Source organism: Henningerozyma blattae, chromosome 3 (genome assembly GCF_000315915.1).
Source record: "Henningerozyma blattae CBS 6284 chromosome 3, complete genome".
In the NCBI taxonomy this organism is placed as follows: domain Eukaryota; kingdom Fungi; phylum Ascomycota; class Saccharomycetes; order Saccharomycetales; family Saccharomycetaceae; genus Henningerozyma; species Henningerozyma blattae.
In genome coordinates, this window is record NC_020187.1 from 75156 (window position 1) to 102927 (window position 27772).

At 31.3% G+C, this 27772-nt stretch overlaps 16 protein-coding genes across 16 annotated transcripts; 7 read left to right on the forward strand and 9 right to left on the reverse strand.

Moving 5' to 3' along the window:
- Positions 1-52: 52 nt before the first annotated feature.
- FYV7 (Fyv7p) lies at positions 53-568 on the reverse strand (the record flags this gene model as incomplete). Its single annotated transcript, XM_004179328.1, has 1 exon — positions 53-568. The coding sequence occupies one exon, from the start codon at positions 566-568 to the stop codon at positions 53-55; it is 516 nt and encodes a 171-aa protein (XP_004179376.1).
- A 324-nt stretch (positions 569-892) lies between these two features.
- On the forward strand, positions 893-3742 carry PET309 (Pet309p; the record flags this gene model as incomplete). Its single annotated transcript, XM_004179329.1, has 1 exon — positions 893-3742. One exon carries the CDS (start codon positions 893-895, stop codon positions 3740-3742), a length of 2850 nt encoding a protein of 949 aa, XP_004179377.1.
- A 405-nt stretch (positions 3743-4147) lies between these two features.
- On the forward strand, positions 4148-5887 carry TBLA0C00430 (uncharacterized protein; the record flags this gene model as incomplete). Its single annotated transcript, XM_004179330.1, has 1 exon — positions 4148-5887. The coding sequence occupies one exon, from the start codon at positions 4148-4150 to the stop codon at positions 5885-5887; it is 1740 nt and encodes a 579-aa protein (XP_004179378.1).
- Positions 5888-6435: 548 nt separating this feature from the next.
- Positions 6436-8266, reverse strand: ACT1 (actin; the record flags this gene model as incomplete). The annotated part of the gene is made up of 2 exons (XM_004179331.1): positions 6436-7553; positions 8257-8266. 2 exons carry the CDS (start codon positions 8264-8266, stop codon positions 6436-6438), a joined length of 1128 nt encoding a protein of 375 aa, XP_004179379.1.
- A 930-nt stretch (positions 8267-9196) lies between these two features.
- On the reverse strand, positions 9197-9829 carry YPT1 (Rab family GTPase YPT1; the record flags this gene model as incomplete). Its single annotated transcript, XM_004179332.1, has 1 exon — positions 9197-9829. One exon carries the CDS (start codon positions 9827-9829, stop codon positions 9197-9199), a length of 633 nt encoding a protein of 210 aa, XP_004179380.1.
- Positions 9830-10215: 386 nt separating this feature from the next.
- Positions 10216-11043, reverse strand: PER33 (Per33p; the record flags this gene model as incomplete). Its single annotated transcript, XM_004179333.1, has 1 exon — positions 10216-11043. One exon carries the CDS (start codon positions 11041-11043, stop codon positions 10216-10218), a length of 828 nt encoding a protein of 275 aa, XP_004179381.1.
- Positions 11044-12069: 1026 nt separating this feature from the next.
- AIM45 (Aim45p) lies at positions 12070-13224 on the reverse strand (the record flags this gene model as incomplete). Its single annotated transcript, XM_004179334.1, has 1 exon — positions 12070-13224. The coding sequence occupies one exon, from the start codon at positions 13222-13224 to the stop codon at positions 12070-12072; it is 1155 nt and encodes a 384-aa protein (XP_004179382.1).
- Positions 13225-13836: 612 nt separating this feature from the next.
- YFH7 (Yfh7p) lies at positions 13837-14919 on the forward strand (the record flags this gene model as incomplete). The annotated part of the gene is made up of 1 exon (XM_004179335.1): positions 13837-14919. One exon carries the CDS (start codon positions 13837-13839, stop codon positions 14917-14919), a length of 1083 nt encoding a protein of 360 aa, XP_004179383.1.
- Positions 14920-15332: 413 nt separating this feature from the next.
- Positions 15333-16007, reverse strand: TBLA0C00490 (uncharacterized protein; the record flags this gene model as incomplete). The annotated part of the gene is made up of 1 exon (XM_004179336.1): positions 15333-16007. One exon carries the CDS (start codon positions 16005-16007, stop codon positions 15333-15335), a length of 675 nt encoding a protein of 224 aa, XP_004179384.1.
- Positions 16008-16809: 802 nt separating this feature from the next.
- Positions 16810-18534, reverse strand: ICL2 (methylisocitrate lyase ICL2; the record flags this gene model as incomplete). Its single annotated transcript, XM_004179337.1, has 1 exon — positions 16810-18534. The coding sequence occupies one exon, from the start codon at positions 18532-18534 to the stop codon at positions 16810-16812; it is 1725 nt and encodes a 574-aa protein (XP_004179385.1).
- A 1262-nt stretch (positions 18535-19796) lies between these two features.
- Positions 19797-20618, forward strand: FAR7 (Far7p; the record flags this gene model as incomplete). Its single annotated transcript, XM_004179338.1, has 1 exon — positions 19797-20618. The coding sequence occupies one exon, from the start codon at positions 19797-19799 to the stop codon at positions 20616-20618; it is 822 nt and encodes a 273-aa protein (XP_004179386.1).
- A 195-nt stretch (positions 20619-20813) lies between these two features.
- On the reverse strand, positions 20814-22262 carry TBLA0C00520 (putative Xaa-Pro dipeptidase; the record flags this gene model as incomplete). The annotated part of the gene is made up of 1 exon (XM_004179339.1): positions 20814-22262. The coding sequence occupies one exon, from the start codon at positions 22260-22262 to the stop codon at positions 20814-20816; it is 1449 nt and encodes a 482-aa protein (XP_004179387.1).
- Positions 22263-22782: 520 nt separating this feature from the next.
- SAD1 (mRNA splicing protein SAD1) lies at positions 22783-24234 on the forward strand (the record flags this gene model as incomplete). Its single annotated transcript, XM_004179340.1, has 1 exon — positions 22783-24234. One exon carries the CDS (start codon positions 22783-22785, stop codon positions 24232-24234), a length of 1452 nt encoding a protein of 483 aa, XP_004179388.1.
- A 258-nt stretch (positions 24235-24492) lies between these two features.
- RPN11 (proteasome regulatory particle lid subunit RPN11) lies at positions 24493-25413 on the reverse strand (the record flags this gene model as incomplete). Its single annotated transcript, XM_004179341.1, has 1 exon — positions 24493-25413. The coding sequence occupies one exon, from the start codon at positions 25411-25413 to the stop codon at positions 24493-24495; it is 921 nt and encodes a 306-aa protein (XP_004179389.1).
- A 574-nt stretch (positions 25414-25987) lies between these two features.
- YPI1 (type 1 protein phosphatase-activating protein YPI1) lies at positions 25988-26242 on the forward strand (the record flags this gene model as incomplete). Its single annotated transcript, XM_004179342.1, has 1 exon — positions 25988-26242. The coding sequence occupies one exon, from the start codon at positions 25988-25990 to the stop codon at positions 26240-26242; it is 255 nt and encodes an 84-aa protein (XP_004179390.1).
- Positions 26243-27182: 940 nt separating this feature from the next.
- On the forward strand, positions 27183-27772 carry TBLA0C00560 (uncharacterized protein; the record flags this gene model as incomplete). Its single annotated transcript, XM_021483172.1, has 1 exon — positions 27183-27772. A coding segment is annotated over one exon (590 nt), but the record flags the coding sequence as incomplete, so codon positions are not given.

Here is a 27772-nt window from a genome sequence, read left to right on the forward strand (position 1 = left end):
TTATAATATACAAAATAAAGTACTAGTAAGATAAGATGGTACATAAAAAAATTTACATAGTATACATATCATCATTCTTGATTTTATCTAATAAATCGTCAATCTTTGGACCCATTTTTGGTTGGCCTCTCTTTGTTTTTTGAGTCATTCTTTTCTTTCTTATCTCTCGTTCACGCTCTTTTCTTTCTATAGTTTGGATTCTTTCCAATTCATAACGCCTATGTTCTTCTTCTCTTTGTTTTTTTTCTTTTTTACGTTCTCTTTTGATTTCTTTCTTCTCGTCTATTCTTTTCTTGCCCTCTAAGGCTCTTTCTTTCCTCAAAGCCTTAGCACTTTTACGTTCTTCAGAATATTGTTTCTCAGGGAGAGAGTAGCCTTCTTCTTGTAAGGCCTTTAGATAATCTTTCTTTTGTTTGGCACGTCTATGCAAGTTTTTCTGTATTTCACGTATCTTATATTCTTTAGTGAATTTTTTACTATTATTGAATTTTTTATGATTAAACTTTTTAGCAGTTCCAAACTTCATGTTGCTATTACGCTTACTATCAGTAAAGTTAGTGTCATCCATTATGAATATTATATGTAATGATGGTTTTGTAAACAATTTACTGCTTTGGTTGTTGTATCTTTTGTATCATTAGCAAACAACTACATTTTTTTAAAAGCCAGAGGTAAAATATCGATGAGCTATCCAGCTTACCTTCTGGAAAATTTGACTATTTGGAATTTCGGCTATCGAAACGCACGATTTAAGAAAACAGCCTTTAAATTTAAGATTTAGCAAATTAGCCTAATAACAATAATAGAGTATAAGTTAAAGACAATTTGTTCGAATTGGTTACACATACTATTGTGAAATTACTGGTTTATCTGTATATATCTATGCATAGGTATGCGTCAAGAAGCCAAACGAATAGCAAAGAAGTGTACTAAGCTACCTCTCAGATCAAGCCTTCCAAAAAATATTAAGAATATATTTACCAAAGACTATAAATATAAGTCTCTCGATCAGGATACCCTTAGAATACTTCTGAGTTATTACAATCCATTGTTTAAAAAAAAAGAAAGTATACCAAATGTACAAGAGAGATTATATTTATTAAATTTCCTATATCAAAAAAAGCATTACAATAACGTCATCAATCTTTGCCATTATTATATCCTGAGTTCCTCTGGCAAGAATCAGAATGGTAATTCAGAAGATCTTTGGTTTACTGAATTAAAATACTATTTAGGTGCCCTTGCTAAGAAAAATCACTGGGTTGTTTTAGATGGTAAAATAAATTTCATTATAAAAAGGTACTCGAAATCAAAGCCAGAAGCCGTAGAAAAACTTATCCTTTCCACTCTTGGCAAAATATTTTCAAGCAATGATTTATCCGTAAGAGATGCTCTGTTTAGATGGTGTCAATGGACTACAGCATTTTATGGGCATTGTAAGTTTACTAAGCCAAATAGACACTCTAAAATTACTAAGGGATTGATTTATTATATAAATAAGATACATATGCGAGAAAAATCGTCTGGACCTATTATTTGCAACGCCTTAGATTGGATTAAATCTACGAAAAGTATAACATTGTCTAATCAACTATCCACTACGCTAATCTCTATACTTACTCAGCTTGAGCTGTATAAACTTGCAGAACTTGTCTGGAATTATAAACTCAATAATCAACTAAATGTTGTTGCATCTGATTTAACATGTATATTAAGGATTTATAGACGGCTCGAAAAATACAGTTTAGTTGTCACTACATATGAGCAACATCCTGAGATTCACACTGAAAACCAACAATTTGATTATGTACTTATTGCAAAAGCTCAATTAAAAGACTGGAGTGGTCTTCGAGCTCAATTTGATGCGTTATTTGGTATAGGTGAATTGCCTAGTCTGAGGCATTATGGTACTGTGATGTATGCAATTGCTACTGAGGGAGATATTGAATCAGTAGATAAACTTTATGTTCAATTATTGCACAGAGGATTTAAGCCAGATTATGCTATATTGCAAGCTTTATTGTTTGCACATTACTCAGTAGGTGATATGAATGGCTGCCTTTCACAATATGAATTGTTTCGAAAATATTCAGTAAAGCCATCACCTTCTACAATAGCAATAATGTTAAAAGTTCATATGAAAATAAGCGGTATTGACGGGGCTTTAAAATTCCTGAAGAGAATTTTAGATTCTGACCCGGATTTAATCGATGAAAAACATTTTAGTTCTTTAATAAATATGTGCTCAACAACTACCAACTACTTAATTGCAGAAGAACTATTCCATGTTATGAAAGATGATTATAATTTGATCCCTACCAGCTCATCAATAGCTTCATTGATGCAAGTTTATATTGAAAGCAAACTTTATGAAAAAGCTCAATTATTGTACAGTCAGTATATTAATTCAACAGAGGTCGGTATCAACCGACTACGCATTTATAACAAAGGGCTGCTTCTTCAGATAGCGATGAAAAGTGAGATTGGTTATCAAGCAATATTAAATCGTATTAAGTCGGACCATTTAAAACTAAATGAAGAATCATATTTTGCAATATTATCATATCATATAAAACTGAAAAAGGATTATATAGTTGCAGAACAACTTCTTATGAAATTATTGGAAAATCCTATGTTACAAATAACCTCACGGCATTTTAATCTGTTATTTAAAGCATATGATTATATATCTAATAGAGAAGGTGTGTTTCGACTTTATAAGACAATGACTAGTAATGGTATTTTACTAAATTCTTCCATTTTATTTTATATTATAAAGTCTACTTTCAAAATTCAACTTAGATCTCAAAAGCAACTTGATCAAAGTATAGCATTAGTTCAACATATTCTAGGCCATGCTTCACGAGGAACTCTAGATATACCAATACCATTCTTACATCCTTCAATTGTAGCATGGCCAATGAGAATGATTGCTCGATATGACAATCCAGAAAAGGCCTTTCAGCTTTTGAATCAATATAATAAATTATTCTATAAGCATGATGATTATTCTGCAAATAACAAGTTCGTCATTATGAGATCTCAGTTGGTAATCTATGCTACTCTAGAGCAATGGGATACATTCGGAAATCTATTCGATGTATATTGGCAAACAATTCTGAATTACTCATCTCGGCCATCTGCCACAGTGCCAAATTTAAAAGCTAATACTCTAATGAAAGATTTATTTTATTATAAGGTACGCCATTTGGCAGCAACGAATTCTATCTCAGAGCTACCAAAATGGTTAGAAACCCTTGAAGAGCATGGGTTGGTATTAGATAACACATCGTGGAATGAAGCTGTTCGGTACTTATTCAGTAATCCTAATACAATTTCAGTTGGGTTAAAATATGTCAACTCTAAGCTAATACATGGTTTTAATATAATTCATAAATTGAGATTAGCCAAAAAGCATCAAAATGAAAGTGGTAGTGGTCAAATTACAAATTGGCTACTTTCTAAGAGGCAAGAAAATCCAAAGAGTTACGTACCCACATTATACATAAAATCAGATGTTTACCATGAATTAATGGAGCTACTTGATAAATACTTGAATTATGTTCCTGATCTGGAATCAAAAGTGAAGAACTTTGCCGAGCAATATCCTTATTTTATGAAATCATATTTACTTTCGAAGAGGACTAACGTAGCCCATTGGGAAGTTATAGAAACAAAATACAAAGAACAACTCCAATTTATTCGTTCAACTAAAAGAATTTTATCAAAAGAATCTTGGTAAATTGACCATGATTTTTTATGGTATTAAGCACTCGTTTTTATTCCAAGAACTCATATTTATTCATATTCATTTAAAGGAAAAGAAGGGATATATAATGTAAGTATTTCCCTGACTTGTAAATAATCATATATTATATAGAACAAACAAGTGTACAATATCTTACAAATTTAAGAGCCAAGGATTTTTTTTATAAAACCTTTAATGATATTTAACCGCTACCTTTTTTAGCCGCCCGGAATATTTCAAGAAAGTGTCACAAATTCATAAATATTTGAAGGCAACATTGGAAAAAAAAAAAAAAAACAGAAAATTAAATAAAAATTAAAAGGTTGTCAGATGAATAAAAAGCAAGTTATTAAGAATTAATTACTGAAAAATAAACTATAAAACAAATTGAATGTTAGAATGGAGAATATTAAAGAATCAGAAACGAATTCAGAAAATCAATTAGAATATATTGGTTTTATGAATTCTGTAAAACAAGTTAAAAGAAATATTGATAAATTATCATATTTGATTCTTCTAGGTGGTATGATATTAGGTATGGAAATCTCTTCATTAACTTTATTTTTAAATGAAAGTTATTTTGTGGAATATTTTGGATCTCTTACGTCATTTAGGCAAGGTTTGTTAACTGCTGCCAGTCCATTAGGTGGGATCTTTGGATGTATGATGTATGGAATAATTATGAAATCTAAAGGTAGGATATGGAGCTTCCGATTTGGTACGACTCTCTGGATTATAGGCAGTATAATTGCTGCTAGTGTTTGGAATATTTGGATAATTGTCATTGCCCGGTTTCTTAAGGGCATTACTGTGGGTATGTTTTCTATATTATTAACTGCATACATTAATGAAATATTCCCCATGGAACGAAAGGGAAAATCTATAGCAATATTACATTTTGGAACCACGGTTTCAATTTTTCTTACATATTTGTTATGTTCAGTTTTCAATTTTTTGAAAAATCATTATTCATTTCGAATAGTTTGGATGATTGAATCCATTCCAGCTATCTTTTTATTAATTGGTACATTGTGGATGCCCGAATCACCACGTTGGTTAACATTACATGGAGAATATGAAAAAGCTATTATGGTTCAAAATCGATTAATTAAAGAATATAATTGGAAAAAAATTCGTAATTTTTTTGAATTAACTGATAAATTAGATATCATAACGTTGTATGGTAAAGAGAGTGAATCATATGGGTATAATGAATTATTTAAACAAGGATGCTGGAAACAAATGTTATTATGCATATTACTTCAGATTTTATTAAATTTTAGTGGGATGAGTATTTTATTGTATTATATACCATATGTTTGTGAAATGATTGGATTAGAAAACGATTTTAAAATCTTGGCAGGGTTAGCACCATATTTTGTTAATATGTTATTAGGATTATTACCATTAACATATATTGAGAATATTGGCCGTAAAGATTTGATATTAGTTGGATCTATCCCATGTTCTATATTTATGATATTAATTGGAACCATCATGGGTGTTTGTGGGTATTCAATTGATACTTTAGAGGGCAGTACGGGTGTTAATAATAATAATAATTCTATTAATTGGAAAGTTGATTTCCAGACTGGGTCAATAATTTTTGCCTTATGTTTAATATTCATATCATTTTTCACATTAACTTTAGCTAATGGGCCTAATATTTATATTGGAGAAATCTTGCCATTAAATGCCAGACCCAAAGGTTTCATATTAAATATTTTCATTGGATGGGTATTAAATTTTTCTATTACGTTATTATGTCCTTTATTATTTTGTAAATTGAAATGGGGGGTGTTTCTATTATTTGGGATAATTAGTTTAATGATTTCGATAATTTTATTTAAATGTTTAATTGAGACTAAAGGATTAGAAATTGGAGAGATTAATAAATTATTTGAACCTAGAACTGGTAGAATTGAGAAGGATGTACAAGATAGTAGTGAAACAAAGGAATTTAATTTTATATCTTCATTGAAATCAAATAGTGGACAAGATGGAACAGGGAAATTGGATGAAGAGAAAAGCAATTTCAAGTTTTTAGATGATGAAAAGGAAATCGAATTAATTACGCCAATTACTTTTAGTATTGCTGATGATGAGATTGACTTAGGGCAAGTCGAGCAAGGAATATAAGAAGGGGAAGGAGGGAAGGATTTAAGTTTATATTTATATTTATATTTTTTTTTATTTTTAGGAAATAAAAAAAGAAAAGTATAACTCCGGAATTCAATACTTACTCTATAGGGAAATTAAGGCACGTCAATGTAAACGAATCAAAATAAATGAATCTATATATGATTTAAATAGGAAGAATTTTCGAGTAGGGGAGGCGGTACAAGCAAGTGCAAAAAAAAAAAAAAAAAAAAAAATAAGTTGAGTGGAATGAATATTTTTTATTTTTTTAATGATATAGAAAAGTTATATTTAAAACTATTGAATCTATATTTAGTCTATTTATATAATACTTTTAATTCTGTCTTTTCAATTTTTTCTTCAAAACTTTTTAGATCATCTATTTTTGGGGTAAATAAAATAAATGGAGTGGTAGTAGGGGCAGGAGCAGAAGGAGGTGGAGGAAGAAGAAGAGTTCAATAAAAAAATTAATAAAAGATTATATAAGTTTTAATAATAATAATAAAATAAAATAATATGATAAATTATAATGAAAATTTTTTTTACGTTTAGAAACATTTGTGGTGAACAATGGATGGACCACTTTCATCATATTCTTGTTTTGAGATCCACATTTGTTGGAAAGTAGTCAAAGAAGCCAAGATAGAACCACCGATCCAAACAGAGTATTTTCTTTCTGGTGGAGCAATGATTTTAACTTCCATGGAAGATGGAGCCAAAGCAGTGATCTCCTTTTGCATTCTTTCAGCAATACCTGGGAACATGGTGGTACCACCGGACATGACAATGTTACCGTATAATTCTTTACGGACATCGACATCACACTTCATGATGGAGTTATAAGTAGTTTGGTCAATACCAGCAGATTCCAAACTTAAGACAGATGGATGGAACAAAGCTTCTGGGGCTCTGAATCTTTCGTTACCGATGGTGATGACTTGACCATCTGGCAATTCGTAAGATTTTTCAATGGAGGAGGATTGAGCAGCAGTTTGCATTTCTTGTTCAAAGTCCAAGGCGACGTAACATAATTTTTCTTTGATATCTCTGACGATTTCTCTTTCAGCAGTGGTGGAGAAAGAGTAACCACGTTCACTCAAGATCTTCATCAAGTAGTCGGTCAAATCTCTACCGGCCAAATCGATTCTCATGATGGCGTGTGGTAAGGAGAAACCTGCGTAAATTGGGACAACGTGAGTAACACCGTCACCAGAATCTAAAACAATACCAGTGGTTCTACCAGAAGAATATAAGGATAAGACGGCTTGGATAGAAACGTAAAAGGCTGGGACGTTGAAAGTTTCAAACATAATTTGAGTCATCTTTTCTCTATTGGATTTTGGGTTCATTGGGGCTTCGGTCAATAAGACTGGATGTTCTTCTGGGGCAACTCTTAATTCGTTGTAGAAAGTATGATGCCAGATCTTTTCCATATCATCCCAGTTTGTGACGATACCGTGTTCAATTGGATAACGTAAAGTCAAAATACCTCTCTTGGATTGAGCTTCGTCACCGACATAGGAATCCTTTTGGCCCATACCAACCATGATACCTTGATGTCTTGGTCTACCAACAATAGATGGGAAAACGGCTCTTGGAGCGTCATCACCGGCGAAACCGGCTTTACACATACCGGAACCATTATCAATAACTAAAGCAGCAACTTCTATTTAAAAAAGGAGGGGACGAACAACATTGGCATAATATTATAATATTAACAATTATAATAGTATAATATTTTTGTTAGTAAATCATTCTAATAAGTTTATAAATTTGCATTGCATTGGCATTTGCATTGCTATGCTATTTGCTTTGGTCCAATGAAAAACGGGACTATCCGAAAAAGGCAAAAAGCGGAGAGAAAGAAAAGAGAAAACAGTGAGGAAAAAAAAGAAACCAATCCAGATCCGCTTCGTAATAGGGAGAGAAAAACCTGAAACTGGAAAACGAAACAGGGCTTAATAAAAAAGAAACAAAGCCAGAAGATCGAATATCCAAAAAACTTCGTCCCTTTAGTTTGCCACCCATTGGTAGCCTCATTTAAAAAATAAAAATATATATAACTGAGAAGCGCCAATGGTTTAGTAGCTAGCATAAAAGATCATGTACCCCTGTGATCTGGTCTTGGATTTACACTTGCCAAAGGACACTGTCTCTTGCCCCCCTTCCAATCTTGCCATGCCATTGAGTAGTCTTACATTAAACATATCGGAACAAACAGTAAAGCAATGCCAACATCAACACCCTAGCCCAGCCCAAACAATATGATTTGTACTTGTGCTTGTACTTGTACTTTCAATTGTACTTGTAATTGTATCTTCCATCTTGATCAGGCCGGTCTGCAGGGAGAAAAGTGACTTAGAACATACCAGAATCCATTTTGCAATATATATGTTTGGTGTAGTTTGTTTATAGACAGGTTTTTTTTATCAAACGTCTTGATGATCTTCTTAAGGGAGAAAGAGAGAGAGTGTGAAACACAAGACAGACCAGCAAAAAAGCAAAAGCAAATAATAAATACTAAAAACTAAAAAGTAGAAACCAAAGGGAACTAAATAAGAGAGAAAACATTGAGACCCAGAAAATGAAAGATTTAAATAAACAATTGAAAACAGAGATCAAGAATAAAACACCACCACTCAAAGTAAACAACCGCACCAGCCAGCGAGAACCACTAAGCAATGGGCAATGGCAATTGGTAAATAGAAATAAATATCAACGCCACCTGCTTAGCACACAACCCGACGTAGCACATGCCGAGAGGTCCCCCCCCCCAGTGGGCCTGCGCGGGTTTCTGGGGGCGTCGTGCAGAGCGAGAAGCCGAGAGGCGAGAAAATATAGAACATACAGAAAATAGAGAATATTGAGAAAATGGGAAAATGAGAAAAAACAGCAAATTGAGGTGAGAAAAAACGAGGGGGTTATTTGCGCACACGTGATCGACGTGCCAGGTGATGTTTTCACGTGACACACCCGAGGGGTCACGGTGCGGCGTGGCACGTGACGTGTTTAAGGGGTACGCACGTGACTTGCTGTTACGCGTGTGTTTCCCAACTGTTTCTGCTGCTGCCTGGGTGGAGTTGCTGTGTGGTTGTTTTTGTGCTGTTTAGGTTAAGTACTTGTAGTATATTTTATATTATATATGATAAAAGGTATGGAAGAAAGAGGGGAGAGGGGGGCGTGTACGTAGTATAGTAGTATACCTGGGACCAGTCAGTAAAGAGTAGTATAGTAATCCTGGTAGTAGTAATCGTAGTAGGCGTAGTAAGCGTCGTAAGCGTAGTCGGTCGATCACGGTATGCAGCGCCCCTAGCAGCATCCGGAAGATTGGTTCTTCAAACTTTGGCCCTTCAAGTTGACGTTGTCGGACCCGTTGCCGCCGTTGCCACCGTTGCCGCCTCTTTCGTCCTTTTGTTGTTGTGAAAGAGATTCCTTGATTTGCTTGGCCATGGTTAAAAATGCTTCTTCCACGTTGGTGGAGTCTAAGGCAGAGGTTTCCAAGAATGGCATGTTATTGGTTTCGGCAAATTCCTTGGCCACGTCGTATTCGACAATTCTCTTATCTTTCAAGTCTGACTTGTTACCCACCAATAGCTTCAACACGCTAGAGGTGGCGTAACGATCGATTTCTTGCAGCCACATCTTGACGCTGTTGAATGAATCTTGGTCTGTCACATCATAGACAATGATGATACCGTGAGACCCACGGTAGTATGAAGAAGTGATGGTTCTGAACCGTTCTTGGCCTGCAGTGTCCCAGATCTGTAGCTTCACGGTCTTGCCGTCTATTTCAATTGTCTTGATCTTGAAGTCAACTCCAATAGTGGAGATGTAGTCGTTACTGTATGTGTCATCAGAAAATCTTAATAATAAACAGGATTTACCAACCCCGGAATTACCAATCAATAGTAGCTTGAATAAATAGTCGTACTCGCTGTTCATCTTAGTTTAAACGTATACCAGATGTACCTTATTTGTATGTGTGTGATCGTGTATATACGTATGTCTGTCTACGTGTGTTTTAATAGTGTCTTGTACTTGCGTCTGCGTTTGCGTATGCCTTCACTATTTTTTTTCTGGTTAAATTCACTCGCTTTATTATTTCAATTTCTTTCTCTATTTTTGTAACACACAATATTATAGCGTTCCTTTCGTTTTACCATTTTGTTCTGGTCAAAATTAAACAGAGAGAAAAATAAAAAACATAAATCAACATTGGGCAAATCAACCGAAAACACAAGCAAACATCAGTGCACCACTATGTGTGTATAATACACATACGTTCATTACACTCTTATACGTTGAAATTACAATTAACATATTATGTGTTATATAGGTATATAATTGAAACATTTGATCATGAAATCCCTGTACATACACCAGAAGGGCAATGCACTTGCAGGGATCATTTGATTAAATTTATTGTTTAAATGAAATAATACAGTTTTAAAATGTTGACTTTGAATCAATCTTAACTTGAAAAACCAAACATAACTGAAAACAGTAAAGATATGAATCAAAACAATGGGGCTCCCAAACTCTATAGTGAAGAATTTCAAAATTAGTATGGGCAAATTGATCAGTCCACAACGTAATCCACACAGTATTTCCAACGTTTGTGCCATTTGTAAAAAAATCTCATTATAACTTGATATAAACCCGCTAATCTTATTGTTGATCGTGATCTTCACAATTTTAGAAAGATAAGGTAGAAATGGTAATAAATTCTCTTTGAAATAATTCAAACAATGGAATAATGAAAAAATTACAGGGGAATAAATAGCTCCACTCAAGACAATGTTGAAAAAAAATGAAATGATAAATAATATCGTTAGGATTAAGAAATATTGCAGATTATCCAATTTACGGAGTTGCGTTCTTATATTCTTGGAATTCAATTGATCACTCTTGTAGAATTGATATAATACGATCGCGTATGTTAAAGATATGTTTAATAATAAAAATTTATAATGGTACCGTTGTAAATCACGAGAATAAAATGAAAGATGGAATCGAATAAAATGATACAATGTGAAAAAATGTCCTAGAAACCAATAGAATTGAGGCTGTTTGACTCGTGATCGAAGAATCGTAGAAAACGGTATCACTCGTGGTGATGTAGGTTTAGTTCTATCATTACGTGCTGTCGTTGCCATTTTCCTCCTTCTCTATCTAACTTCTCACTTCTAATAATACAATCTCCTTATAAAGTGTATAATAAAAAAAATAATACAATGTATATTACAACAATACAACGTTGTAATATAAAATACAATCAATTTAGTTTAAATTATACCGTAACTACAACGTCTTAAAAACAAACGATTAAAAAATAATAATAATAATAATAATAATAATAAAAAGAGACTAATAATCGTGCTAGATCAAATAAATGTGAAAATACAACTAATATTATCGTTAATTTTTTTTTAAAAGAATATTTCTTTTCTTTTTTTTTTAATTTTTAATTAATAAAAAAAATTAAAACCTAAATCACACACACGTCAATGGGAATTATGAGAATTACCAAGGTTTATTACCAGTAATCAAGTCATATTTTAGTACTACTCACTTTTATATATCAAAGTTACAACCAAGTTTAATTCCTATATCATTCAACATTACAGAATAAAAATAAAAAAATCGCATCCCAACAGTCAAAAAGACATATCATAAGTAAATGTAAGGAAATTTGCAAAATACATAAAAAAACATCATTAATATTGGAATATCAATTTGCAAAATGGAACAAGTCCCAAATCGGTTAAATAATAACAATCGAATTTTCTATAATATTTGAGTACTCCACCGTGCTTGATTTCTATGGAAGTTCTACCCACTTTTTTTTCCATCTCTCTCTACGACACTTTCTCACAACAACAAGCCACTTCAGAAATTGGGTCAAATTTGAGAACCGAGGTGAAAACACGGCGATTTACTAAACAGGAAAAACCCATAACCTCACTCTTTAGGGCACACCTCACGGTCGTCTAGGTTTCGGATGAACCCTTTTTTTGGGCTGTATGTCTTTGAAATGATTTACATAAACGATATTTTAATATATGATTTATATATAAGCCATATATGAGTTATTAATTTTTCTGGATTTAGTTAAAGAATATATCTATTGTATTTGAGAAATCATCCGAGATGATTATCTGTAAAAGAGGGCAGGAAAATTATTATAGGCTCTTTTCTGCAAGTTTGGAAGTCAATTCAGGAACAGCAGTGAATAAATCTTGTTCTAATATATAATCTGCATTCTTATTGATTGGGGCTTCTGGATCATTATTGATACTGACAACAGTTTTGGAATCTTTCATCCCAGCTAAATGTTGGATGGCGCCTGATATACCGATGGCAATATACAATTCAGGAGCCACAGTTTTACCAGTTTGTCCAATTTGTAATGAATTATCACAATACCCATTGTCCACAGCAGCTCTTGTTGATCCCAAACCTGCTTTCAATTCTTTGCATAACGGTTCTAATAAGGAATCGAAATTCTCTTGTTTTTGTAACCCTCTACCTCCACTAACAACTATTTTAGCATTGGTTACATCAATGCTATTTTCTCCCTCCAATACTTTTGATTTATCAAATAAAATGTTGATTCTGTCGTCTTTAGATTTAGCAACGATATCGTCTTTAGAAATATCTTTGACGATAATATCTTGCTCAGCATTTTCAATAGACTTAGTTTGATTAATATCCAGTGGTTCGTCACTGAACGCAGAGGATCGAATACTTAACAATAATTTATTTTGATTATTTTTAATAGTTTTCAATATTTTACTAGAATATGTATATCTTTTAAAATTTGTTACATTGTCAGTCTCACCAATAGAAAGAATGTTGCTCATTGGTTCTATTTCAATTAATCCACCAACTCTTGATAATATATCATTACCAACTGTAGTGTTATTAATAACAAAATTATCAATTTTATTATCATTCTTTAGTAATTCCTTAATAACTGGCGATATTTCTTCTGATAAAGTCTCTGGATATTCGGTTTGATTGACAATTACATCTTTCACAAAAGTATTATATAATTTGTTTTCCTTAACTCTCTGAGAAATGTTTAAACTATCAGGGCCCACAATAAGCAAACTGATTGAATCTTTAGCAGAACTCTGGTCATTATTCTTCCTCAATAAATTGTTTAATTTATTACCTGCTTTCAATAAGTTGTTTAAATTTGACTCTCCCAGTTTATTACCTTCCACGTATATTAATGTGGAGGTATTTCTGCTAGTAACAGTTCTTGTTGGAAAACTCAGTCTCTTTAGTAATTTGTTATTTAAAGAATTGCTTCTGTTGATAGATCTAAGCATGTTTATAGTTTAGATGAGTTGTATTTGCAAACTTTATAGAGCTATTTATTATTATCAATATAGGTAGCAGATATTACACTAAATTATCAATTTATATATTTAATATACAACTTTTCCCTTAATACTAGATCCTTTTCCTCGCGTATAAATTCTAAATTTAATTTTTTGACTCTTCTGGCTTAATTGCAAAAAAAAAAAATTAAAAAAAAATCTATTATTTTAATTTACCTATGGAACTTTCGGATTACAAATATAGAATTAATTATTCGCATTATTCAAGCAAAGATTATCTATAACTACTTCTAAATCACTTACTGATCATTGCATATAAGCAAACAGAATGAATGATTGTGGGTATTTGCAGTCTTAAGTCCCAAATAGTTTTCTAATTTTTTTTTTTATTTTCAACTATATGAATGCTTGAGATATGAAATACCTAATCTTATTCGGACATTTGGTATCCCTTAATTATAGACTATTTGTAAATTGAAATTTAGCGATTTGGGTTAAAAAAGAAAAACGTGAAAAATATGAAAAATCTTAAATATATCCAATAAAAAAAAATATTAGTATACTATAAAAAAAGTATATAGAAATAGCTTTTTTTTCCAAATGGTTGACATTGAACAATTAGCAAATGATGTGCTAGAATTTTCTAAAACAAGAGCAAAAGATAACTATACAATTAATATCATCATTGTTGGTCCTCCAGGTTCTGGCAAATCTACAATTGCAGAGAAATTATCCGCCAATTTAAATAAAAAGTTCAAGGAATTTATTCAAAATAAAGTTATTGCGTCAATTGGCCTTGATACTAACGTGGATATTAATCGATCTAACGAGTTAATTGAAGGGTATTATACAAGTGGTATTCCAGATATTTCTGATGAATTAAGGAAAACATTGAATAACAAAGGGTTTGATGAAAAATTGGTAGAAAATGTTAATTTTAAACCTGTAAAAGAATGTATAATTGCAAATAATAAACAACAAGGTTATAAAATCATTGGGCGTGGTGGTATGGATAATTCCATTGAAATTCAGCCACATAAGATACAAGATATTGAGTTGAATGACATAAATATTTCACAAATTATTCCTATGGATGGCTTCCATTTGTCAAGAAAATGCTTAGATGAATTTAAAGATCCAAACAATGCACATCAACGAAGAGGGGCGCCTTCTACTTTCGATAGCAATAATTTCCTTCAATTATGTAAACTTTTATGCAAAACGAGTAAGATAAAACCTATAATCACAGAAAGTAGTACACAAGAGAGTACTAACTTGGATAATCCCTTTAGTGCATTCCTGAATTCTTTTAATCAGAATATTCCTAATATTTTAGTCCCAGGCTTCAATCATGCTGAAAAAGATCCCAAAACTAATGTTTATGATATTAGTTGTTTCACAAGAATAATGATTGTCGAAGGGTTATATCTACTGTATAACCAAGAAAATTGGTTGCATATTTACAAATCATTACTTGAAACTAATTCAGTTTTATTTTTTAATATCGACCTTGATGATGAAATTCTAGAAGATCGTGTAGCAAAAAGACATCTAAACTCAGGTATTGTAGATAATTTGGAGGATGGTATCAAAAGGTTCCGCTCTAATGATGTTATTAATGCTGGTTTATTAAGAAAGTATAACGTTCATGATGATAATATTATTCAACTGAATAATGACTGAACAATTTGACATTACATTAAAAACTTTTTGTACTATTCTCTATCTGTTTTTCAAAAACAGCATATAATGCAACTTTTTATATTTTTTTAAAAAAAATACAGAATATTAGTATTTATATATAATGGAAGAATTATATATTGTATTTTTATGATAAAACTTTTTTTTATGGAAAAAAATAAATCTTTTAGACCCTGTTTGTCTTGTATTGGATAATTCACTTAAAACTAAAGTACCAATCCTCAGTTTTGGTTGTATTTAAAAGCAACAGTTCTAATGCATGAAGTGAGGAATGTTGTCTTTTTCATTACTAAGTTTGAATGCAGTTATTTATTTGGTAAATTCCAAGAAAAACTAAAAATAAAATAAGAGCAATTACAATTCTATACTATTTGTGGTGTTCAATTTTTTTCAAATTAATTTTTATTTCTTATTCTATCTAAGCAAAGAGCATGTTCAGTCTCTATTGTAGCAAATATATTGAAACTAGGAGTGGGTGCCCAGATAAAAGAAGAAGAAGAAGATAAAGAAGATAGAGTTGATATATCAGTATAACTAGATGATGAACTGTAAGTATCATCAAGAGAATGTGAATTATTTTCTATTTCATCAGATTTATACTCTTTTTGAGCCTCGGGTATTGGAGTTCTTGAAAATTTTCTATGGGGTATTTGATATTCTTGATCATTTTCAAAGGTAACTTTAGGTTCTTCAATCTTTGATGGAGTAATATTTTCATTCGTTTGAAAAGATTCCATTACATTCTCTTCTTTAATTATTATTTTTGAATGATAATTTGTATGAAAAATGTTATACTTCCCTGGATATATTTCACAGTAGATGTTTGGACTAATCCAAAATAATGAAGAGCAGTCTGCATCTGGGCGTGTACAACTCATATATTCACTCAAACTAGATTGCAAATTATCCTTCTTCAACAAAATGTATTGAACTTTCAAAGTATCAATTTTTCCTTCCTGTTTTGTGACATGATAATATGAGGTTTTATTGGCTTGGTTATTATAAACCAATTCTATGATACTATAGCCATGTGATTTTAAGGAATTAAACATTTCATTTCCGGCAAACATTCTTAACTTGGTGTTAAACTATATATATATATTGCTTGTTATTTTGTTATAGGATCATGTAATATTGTAATTTTTATTATGTTATATTACACGTGAAGACGTGTATTATCTATGGATAACTATGGTATAATATTTTAGCTTATTATCCTGTTTATTATAGAACAAAAAACATTATAAAAAATTAGAATAAAATGGTCATATTTATCAAGGTTATATAGGTTTGATTAGTAGGTATTCTACAAAATAGTAAGGTAATGATGTGCTTGCATTGTCTTGACACTCCAATGAAGTAGGTAATTGTAACGGCAAATAAAAATCAGACTACGTTGTTAAAATAAAATTAAGTGTTTAAAAAAATAAACAAAAAAAATATAAAAAGATCTTAGATAGAGTAGATTTTACGATCATAAAGAGGAGACAACGCATACATTTCTAATATGTCCTTGTTATACTGAATCCATGAGATAGTTCGTTGCCATGGCATTTTGAATTATTTCTCTATTTGACGTTTTTCTCCCAACAATAAGGACTCAATTAAGCGAAGCAAGATTCGAAAATTCCAAAAAATATGAAACAGATGCCCCTCTATACAGATTTGTAAAAAATTGTGCTGAATAGGTAAAAAGCTTTTTGAAAGTTTTTTCAATTTGTATAATTTGGATTTCCTAATACTTTTCTTCTACCATGTGTTTACTAATCTAAACAATTTTATTCAAACTGAGTAAGTTATGACTTTATTAGCAAATGGGAGTGAAGTATGATTATGTTGTTGATTAGCTTTAAGTGAATAAATGACGTAATTTTAGAATTGGGATTCTGTATAAGAAGAACCCGTAGTACTTTGGGTTTTCGATGATGAACCGTTATTTACAACATTCATAATTGAGTCTATATATTCAGCTCCTGACCATTTTTGATGAGTTAAAATGTCACAATTTATTTCTTTTTCCTTCCTTTGGACTATGTCTACGTAAGATTTCATACCATTGTATTGGAAGTCCTTGGCTAATTCCCAGAAAGAAACTCCATCCACATGTAACCCAGCCAAGGATACTAATTGTAATACAAAACCTTCTTTTGCAAGATCCCAAATGAAGCTTTTTAATGTATCGGGTGTAAACCCGTTTTCCATCCAGTTAAAACTTGGGGATAAATTATAAACCAATTTAGTGTTTGGATATACAGAGTGAATTTTTCTTGCAAAATTTGTGGCTTCATTTAAATCTGGTGTCTTTGTCTCCAGCCAAATCAAATCAGCATATGGGGCAAATGCGATGGATCTTTGAATGGCAGCTTCTGTACACCCGTTGAACATATAATGGCCTTCTATTGTCTTTGGAGCATCCCAATCGAAATGAACAGTTTTATTGGGGGCCACTTGTCTTGTTATTTCTCTCATTTCATAAATACTAAAGTAATTTTTGTCCATTTTGGTATTGGTTAATTTTGCTTTCAAACTTTTATATTGATTAAACTCTTCATTTGATAATTGTAATTCAACAGCTTCATCATATGTATATAATTTATTTTTATCGTACCAATTTTCTTCTATTGCTGCGAAATCGTCTTTACTTATATCAATAGCAGATTGAGTATCAATAATTGTGTCTGATAATGGTTTTTCATTCTTATTGATTATACCTTTAATAAAGGCATGGTCTCTTGGGTCCACACAACTACTTAGTAGCCTACTATTTAATGAGTCTGTTCTTGCAATAATCAAGTTGTTTGTCCCCATTAGATCCCATTGAAATCTAGTAGCTTTTAACCGAGAAAGATGTGTTGCAGTAGGAACTACTACGGACCCACCTAAATGGCCACATTTTTTACCACCCATTAATTGATCTTCCAGATGTATGCCAGCTGCTCCCTTTTCTGCAAATAACTTAGCCATTTTCATTACTGAAGTTAATCCACCATGACCCATATCGGCATCAGCAATAATTGGTTTCAAATAATCGACTTCTTCCTTCTTGCTCCCACTGGAATTAAAGTTGGACAACATATATTTCCTATCATGTAACTGTTGAGCTTTAAAGATTCTTTCTACCTGATTTGGTACAGTATCATAAGGGTAATCACCAAAATCTGGAGATACTTCATTTGTGGACCCAACTAATGTGGAAGAACAGGCCCATCCTGATATATAACTAACTTTAATTTCTTTGCATTTAGCAAGTTGTGACATTTGGAGTGGATCAATAACCCCCAGTGTATGTAATGGTTTTTTCTCATTGAAATGTGAATTAACTAAATTAAATAATTTATCAGCTTGGAAAGATGAAGGGTATTTGGTATAATTTTGTAAAGATAAATTACCTCTATGCTTTACAATATCTAAAGAAGTATGGTCTCTTTTCAAGTCCATATATCTTGGTGAACTCCACCATTTTTCGATGGAAGCAATATCCTCTTTGGAATCAATATATGGTGATCCATTGTCGTGAATAAATCGTTTATTTTTTAAAGTCTTTGTCAAAGCTTTTGAATTAATATAAAGTTTGGAATTTAATAATTTAGAAGACATTTTTAGAGAGCAATTGATTCAATAGTTTCCAATTAAATGTTTGGAAATGACTCACAAAAGAATAAAACAACGTTTGTTCATCATACTAGGCATATCAAGACAAGAAATTTCTCCAATATTTATATATTATCATCCACAAATATACAAGATATAATATTATATACTATTCTATATATGGCATTTTTTCATCTACTTGTGTATCTCGAAGAAAGCCTATCCCGGGAATCGCTAAAGGGTAGCGGTTAAATGGACTAGCTATGATAGCTGACGGATATTTGCTATAGTAACCCGGACTAATAAGTCGTGAAAATATTATCACGACGTCCAAACAATACCTGAACTAAAGATATTAGTTCATATTATAATAAAAATACATAATACTATGTTATATAATAAACTATATATTATCTTATATAGAATTAAGCAAGCTAAGACTAGTATTTTGTGACATATACTGTTAGCAGTGAACTAAGTCTAACTATTGAACTAATAGTAGAAAACTGTATACTTAATTTCCTAAGATTAACTATTAGCTTCCAGGAAGTACTATAACTTACTTTATTAAGAATCTTAGAACAGTACACCGAAAACCCATTAAAACAATGGCCTTTAAATCACGTGCCAATTTCTACTTATCCCAGTAAATTCCATTCAAGATTCTCCAAATGAAGTATGCCCTTTCTTACTTATATCGCTAGTCAGCTCCAAACAACGCGTGGCCCCGCCCTTAATTAGCCCCAACTATCCTACCCCACAAATGGACAAAACTCCGAGACTGTATAACGACGTGTCTGGATCCGGAAGGTAATTAAATAAGATATATTACGTTGGCCAAAAGTAGTAATACCCCCATAAAATAGGTATTATTTACTAAACAGGTGTCTATATATGTTATAGAAATACAGAAGAAGCTTTAAAAATTACTAATTTGGTAATATTGATGGCGCTAAGTCTTTCATGTTCTTTTCTTGGAGTGTTTTGCAATATATGGTCCGAATACTTCCGATATTTTCCCGATATTTTCCGTTCTATTTTTTTGTACGGAAATTGTAGATTCATGAATTAGTACATTATATTGTATAATAGAGTAACTAGACTAAAAAAGAAAATATTATCTATTGTTGTTCCATAAAAAAGAAACAAAAGATTGACAGATATTTCAACTTATAATATCAATTGGTACAGTGGCATTTGCTGACTTTTAAAAAATATCTATATACAATATTGTTAATCCTACCCACCTCAGATCAATAGAATTAATCATGGTTGGTAAGAACAATCAGCATCAGCAGCAACAGTTATATATCAGCCCTCAGGCTGAGAATTTAACTTACATGTATTCGTTGGTGGAAAAGCTAATGAGTCAATTGAAATCAAACAAGTTACAAAAGGAACTGTTAATCAAAAACATAGATTCGATTTCAAGACAAGCTTTGGAATTACAATTGGAAACAGAAGCTCAATCTCAATCTCCTAATAATAATAGGCTTAATGAAGGAAATGATACTAGTAACTGTGCCACGAAAATTAATCACAATTCTAATAGTAGGAAGATCCAAAAAATTGAAACTGATACTTCAAAAGATGATATAGCGTTATTTGATATGTTTCTTAGTCAAAGAATCGATATTAATGATATAATAGGTACTAACAAGGATAATACTGATATTAACGATGTTATATATCTTGATAAGGATAATGTTAAAAATGAACACGCAACTAAAGAAGGTGTAATATACTCTCAAGTCGATAAACATGCATTAGAAAAATTGAGGAGGCAGAATCAATTGTTGAAAGAAATCTTGGTGCAAAAGCGAGCCACGAATAAAGAAACTTATGAATTATTAAAATTTCATCAAGATAGTCTAAATAAAGTTGTATCACTCTTGCGAAATGATGTATATGAATATCATTCCAAATTTATTCAATCATACAAGTCAATTTTAAATAATGAGTTATATTTGATGGAAAATGACGAATTTCAAAATTATATTTCTAATATCAATAGCATACAGATACTAAAATCATTGTTAAAAATTTACAAATCTTTATTTTCAATTTTAACTAAATATTCATCAGTATAATGAAATAACTGCTAACGCTCTCTCTTTAACAAGTTTTTTTTTCTCTTTTATAATTCAATTAATGCATCTCGTTACAATATTCATCTAATTTGTTTTACTTTTTTTATTTCTTTTTTTTGTTTCCAAACATGGGATACAATATTATTATATATGTTTCATTATATAATTAGTATGTAGTTAGATACACTAGAGTACTTAAACAATCACATGGAAATCGGAGCGACTCTTCTTTAATCCATTTGAAACTATTTTTTCGATTTCATCTGGATCACTTGTAATCTTTGTTAGATTTTCATAACCATCCTTGGTAACCAAGATATTGTCTTCGATTCTAACACCGCCAACGTACATGTATTTCTTTAAAACATCATAATCGATAGCTTCTTTTCTTTCAGGATGTTTTTCAATAAATTCTTTTAATAAATATTCATTAAAGTAGCACCCAGGTTCATTAGTAACTACCATACCTTCTTGTAATTTACGACGTAATCTCAAAAAGACAAAAATAGGATCAGGATCTTCGTAATTAGCATTACCAGCAACATCATGCACATCTAAACCTAACAGATGGCCTAAACCATGAGGATAAAACCCACATGAAACTTTTCTTTTATAAAGTTCTTCTTCGGAATATTCCTTCTTAAAGATTCCTAATTCAAGAAAATGTTTAATTAAGACTTTGTGAGCTAAAACATGTAAATCTTCCCAAGATGCACCTGGTTTAATCTTTTCCATAGCTTGTGATTGCATGTCTAACACTGTTTCATAAATTTCACGATGTTCTTTAGTAAACTTGCCCGATGTTGGAAAACATCTCGTTACATCAGTAGTATAGTTTCTCCATTCAGCACCAGCATCGATTAAGATTGAAGCTTTATTTTCAATTTTTTTAGTATTATCAACATAATGTAAAGTACCACAAGCTGGTCCGGCACAACAAACTGGATCGTATCCCATAGAGTGAGCACCTTGACGTTTAGCATGATAGGCAAACTCAGCTTCAATTTGCAATTCATTCAATTCAATTGGTAAAGCTGACATAACACCTAAATGAGAATTGTCAGTAATTTCAGCAGCTTTCCTTAAAATTTCAATTTCATACCAATCTTTGATTAATCTACTTTCATCCATGGCATAAAAAAAATCTTTATTTGATGGGATTAATTGATTTTTAATTGGCTCAATTACTTCATCCAGATCAGTGGTGAAAATCTTATAACCTTTTAAATTGTTTATTTTGTCGATAATCTTGTCAGAATAGACAACTTCATCGACATTGTATTCTTTTTGAGCATTTTCGATACTCTGTGGCATACCACTCCAAATAACATCATCCCAATCGATATTTGGTAAGAATAGAGTTAAATTTTCAGTCTTAAAATCATATAAGATAGAAGCTCTTGGAATATTTACACCCGATAAATAATAAAAATATCTATTTTGTCTAAATTTCTTGTGTTCATCACAGTATTTCAAAGGCTCTATTCTTTCGCCGGTTATAAAAAGAGCTGTAGTATCTGAAGATAATTCAGTATTAGTCTTTAACAACAGATTTTTAACTCTAAGATTATGTTCCTTAGCAGGGTATTTTTTACCCAAGATTGAGGCTGGAATCTCTTTAACGTCAGCTAGTTTCTTAGACATTTCTGAAGGAGCTTTTGGAGAATATATTCTACTTCAAAATTATAAACAAGAAAAAAAAAAAACAAGATGTATCAAAAATAAAAAATATTAAATTCGATCTTTTTAAAGCTTTGGTAAATGTAACTTATGAACGATACTAGGTCATTTATGTTTGATAAATTACTCATATAATTTGGATTAAAATTCACGCAGAGATTTCCGTATCTGGGGTTTTCTCCAAGTTACTCTAAATAAAATTTCGTGACTTGGCATATGTGAATTCCAAATTTCATGGATTTTTTTACCATTACCAATTAAAGTTTCCTAACCGATCTATCTGACATTGTATCTGCGGGTAAGACCCTTATCGAAAAAATAGAATTTTAATTAGTTTTGATGAGATCCTATAACCACTTTAGGATAGGGAAGAGATCCAACTGTTTCAATATATGTCTGTTGCTAAGGATACTATAAATCCTCGAGGGATTGGAAAAGAAATCTTATAATAATTCTGTCCCATTCTTATAACTTCTGAGAAAAAATGGTAGAAGAAAAAAGAAAGCTGAATCCCATATCAAGTGATACATATAATGAAAGGTTTAAAAGATTAAAATCGCAGCCTAATCTCTCGATGTTAGATACTATTAATATTAAACTTCTTGATTTCGATTTTGATAAAGTTTGCTGTATTTCATCATCCTCAATAAATGTTTATTGTTGCCTCACTTGTGGGAAGTATTTGCAGGGTAGATTAGAGAATACACCAGCTTTTATTCACTCATTAAATTTCAATCATCGTCTGTTCATTAATTTTCAAACTTTAAAAATATATATATTACCAGATAATACTCTTTTCCATGATGAGGGTACTATTTCAGTCATTAACGAAATCCGACATTTAATTAGTCCAACATTTGAAGAAGAAGAAATTAGTACATTCCCAAAAAGATGCTTAAGTTTAAACAAAAAGGAATATCTCACTGGATTTGTAAATCTTAATAGTACATCTGATACATCCTATATAACAACTATAGTTCTGGCATTTGCTCATATTACACCTATCCGTGACTATTTTTTACTAAAGAAGGATGATGTAGGTGATATTTTAAAAAGTCCAAATCTAGAAAATAAGTTGGGTTTGCTAATTAGAAAGATTTGGTCACCTCAGTTAGCAAAGCCTCATATATCACCAAACGAATTAATAGATTATTTAAATATTCATCAAAAGAGTAACAATGAATCAACTCCTAGTCAGCAAACTGTTCCCTTAAAAAATCCAACAACTTTTCTACTAACTTTAATACATCAATTAAGTAAAACATCAAATAATCTGAAAACTATACTCTTCGAAAATTTACAAGGTAAAATAGATATAAAAAGTAGTAGTACAGTTACTAAAAATATAATAGATCAACCTGTAGATGATGAAAGTAAAAAAAAAATCAAAGCAAAGAATAAAATTGTGCACACCCCATTCTGGTTGTTAAAACTTGAATTACCTAGTATGCCAATCTTAAAGAAAGGGTTAAAAGCTGATGATATTCCAAGAGTCAAATTGGGAACTCTCTTATCGAAATATAATGGAACCGTTTCCACACACGCAGCTGGAAACCAATTAAGGTCCTTAAAATTAAAAAGTTTGCCTAATTACTTGATAATTCAGTACGATAGATTTAAAAATAACTTACATGTTAATGGGATCAAAAATGGATTTTCTGTGCGGAATAGAAATCAAACTTTAATTGATTATCCAATGAAAATGAAACTACTCAATAGAGAGTATCAACTAATAATGAACATCATTCATAAAAGTAGCTCTATCCCAGCACTTAATAATGTAAACGATATTGATGACACAAGTTCATGGCTCATCCAAATTAATGATGAAACAACAGACGAATGGTGGGAAATAAATGAAAGATCGGTAAGTAGAAAAGAAAAACAACTTTTATTTCTTGGTGAAGTATTTCTTCAAATTTGGAGGGCAAAATGATTTTATTCTCCAGTACGTAGAAAAAAAATTACCAAATATATACCTTTCAATTAATTTTTTGGGTCCTACGACAGTTAACCAACGAAATGAATGATGGCCGGATAAACTCTAATCTAATCATTTAGACACGGTACATCAATTTATATATGCGTAGCGGAGAAATCTTCTTTTTCTCCTTGTTCTATTTTAGAAAATGATATATAATTTATGTAATATATGCACTATAATATTATTGCTTGTATGATATACTTATTAAATTCATTTAATTGTTACCGAGTTTACACTTGCAGTTAGCATTGAAACTATATTTTCTTCCAAAGCTTTATCTGCTGTTTCTGATAAATGCTTCTTAGGATCTTGTTTACCAACATAGCGAGTTTTTAATTCATCATCAGATAACTCCCTCTCTTCTTCAATTCGTTTGGAATACAGCTTTGCAATTTTAACCATTTTCTGAGTCGCTTTGAGATTATTGGTTTCTTTTTCTTCATAGTCATACATTCTTAATCCTGATTGCCATGCCTCCTTATGCAAATTCATTAACATTTTTGTTTCATCAGGAGTTTTGTTATAATCGATATTTAATGAGTAATAATGTCTATTTAAGCCATGTATCAAGGCTTGGATATTAGCCTTATTTAATAAACCAGCATTAGATGTTGTTTGCCTTGGTTCTTGATTATTTACCATTGTAGCAGAGTCGAATAATCTAAAGGCATCAATAACCACTTTACCTTTAACAGACTGAATTGGATCAACAACAACGGCTACCGCCCTGCTATTCAATTGTTCAAAGGATTTTTGAGTATTCACATCAACAGATGATAGCCAACAGCCAAAACCGGGATGTGAATGGTACCAACCCACTACCATTTGATCTCTACCTGTTTGTTTTAGCATATCCATCATTTTAGCTTGAAAAACATCATCTACAGCTTCAACAGAAACACCAGTACCAGATTGAGGCATAGCAAAAACATCTACTACCTCTACAGTATAATCATCGACAAACTCACCCAACATTAAGCCCATAACCTCCATGGGTACACCGGCCCTACCATGTTTTAGCATTTTTAGAAGAGCAATCGATGAGATGTATACCGTTTCCTTTGTATCGTCACGGTTAGAATCTTCTCCATCGATCTTGCTGTGCATCATTAATCTTTGTAATCTCTCCATTTTTAATAATATTTTCAGTTAAATCTAATTACTTCTAACTTCTAAATTACTAACAATATGTCCGATATTTTTTTAATAAATTTTTTGACCCTAGTATAAATACAATTGTAATAAAATTTATTAATTACTGGTTTAAAATACCTTGTTGCTATTCAATATAGATCACAGCTAAGCTAACTGTACTCTTCTATTCAGCTTATTTGCCACCTCTATGTACTTCAAAACCATTTCCGAACCCTTAGTATGCGGGTTTAATATTTGGATTTTTAACATTTTATATCACTATATACGGAAGCCGATATTAGTTTTCAACTTGGTTCAGCAGACGCCAGGTTATATATCAAGCAAAATACGGGTTAAACTATCCATTTTCATTATGTTTTTATTAGTAAATGACTTTCAACATCCTTAAATTGCAAAATTTCTTTCTCTGGTACTCTTATCTATTATTTACAAAGTAACTTTTAAATAAAATTTAATTCAAATAATACATATAGCTATTCAAATGGGCTTGGATTAGTGTGACGAATAACACATACATTTAATTCGGTAGGGCTAGTTCTAGTAATAGAAAATGGAAAATTACGGAAATAGTGAGTTACAACAAGAACCATCATCTGGCTCTCGTACGGTAGATCAAAGTAGCATTCCAGCAGTTTTACAACTTCGAGCAAACGGACATGCAGAGCAGGATAGAGCAGAAATTCGCAGAAATTCACACCGTTCTCACATTAGATGGGAACAGGATGTAGTTGACAATGAGCATATGGATAAGAAAAAACTAAAATATGTTGTATTTATCATCCATCTGAACCTGATGAAGATGTAGAAGTTCATATGGGTCATAGCGATTGTTCTTCAGATTCTTCTTCAGGTTCTTCTTCAGAGTCTGATAATGATAGTGGTTATAATTTTGAGCAAAGAAGGCAACGAAGAATCGAGAGAAGACATAACAAACTGACAAAACGTGCAAATTCTACACCTAATGCTTACGAGATTCAGCCAGACTATTCAAACCATCGTCAAAGAATACAAAATCAAAATGAACAAAATAATTAATAATTTTATAATTCCAAACTGTAATGCAGCATCCCCCAAAAAATCTAATAGTTTAAAACAAAAGACACAATTGTTATCTATGCTATCCTTACGCGTAATACTGCTACTTCTTTTCAATGTATTTTGTATAATTTAAAAGCATTCTTCTATATCCTAAATAATAGAAATTATTTACAATAGAACGATTTATTTTATCGATTACACTATATAACATTTATATAACATATTAGGCGGTTTAACTCAAACGAGAAAATACTAAATCCGCCCATTTATTTGGGATATTCTGTATACTGATGGCATTGACCTCCTTACAATGTTGAACTAAAAATGATTTATAAATAATTACAAATTTCCTATATTTTCTCAGTTGCATATGAACTAAGTCTTAACTAAAAGGATTTTGCTGGAATATGATTATATCATTTTCTATTAAGTGGTAAAAGACTTTTATCACGTGACTTATTGTTTAAAATGTGTTTTTCTGTTTACATAGAAAAACACTATTTAAGAAATATATTCATTTTAGTTATAGTATTTACTATATATTTCAAAATAGGATAATCGTCTTATATCTTAAACACTGTATAACAATGTCTAACTCTCTTGAATCCCAGTATGGTAGCAATGCCTAGTTCTGATCTAGAGGAAACACAGTTGGTGCATGAACAGCTAACTTTGATTAAAGAAAAGATTCAACTAAACAGAAAAAAATGATTGAGCTTTTATCTAACGAAGATTTAGATACTTATGAAGCTCAAGAGATGATTAATAAACTTGACAAATCTAAGACATTTTTAGAGAATTTAAGAGAAAAATGTAACAAAGATTTGAAATATTTACAAAGTCAACAACAACAATTGGCAAAGAAAGAGAAAGTTAATACTGAATTGAAGGTTGGAGATAACAATGAAAACAAATTAAACAACAAAACTGTCGAGAATAAAGATACAATGGATAAAAGTAATTCCATTGATGATTTATCAGATGTTGAAGATGTTGTAAATCTAATGTCACTAGGAGATGACAGAGGAGATTATTATAAATTTATCACCAACAATGGTGAAAGGCATAAATTTTATCACGAAAATAAATCAGCAAAACTTGATTTTGGATTGAACGAAATTAAAGACTTTCCTAATTGGATTAATATGGTCAAAAGATTTCTAAAGAAATGGAACTTTGATAACATCACTAAATGTAATTCAGCTGATGATATTCCATTAGTAGAACATAAAATTATTACCCTGGTTATCCAAGAATCTTTAGGAAACGGCTTTAATAGATGGAAAAATAATTATGT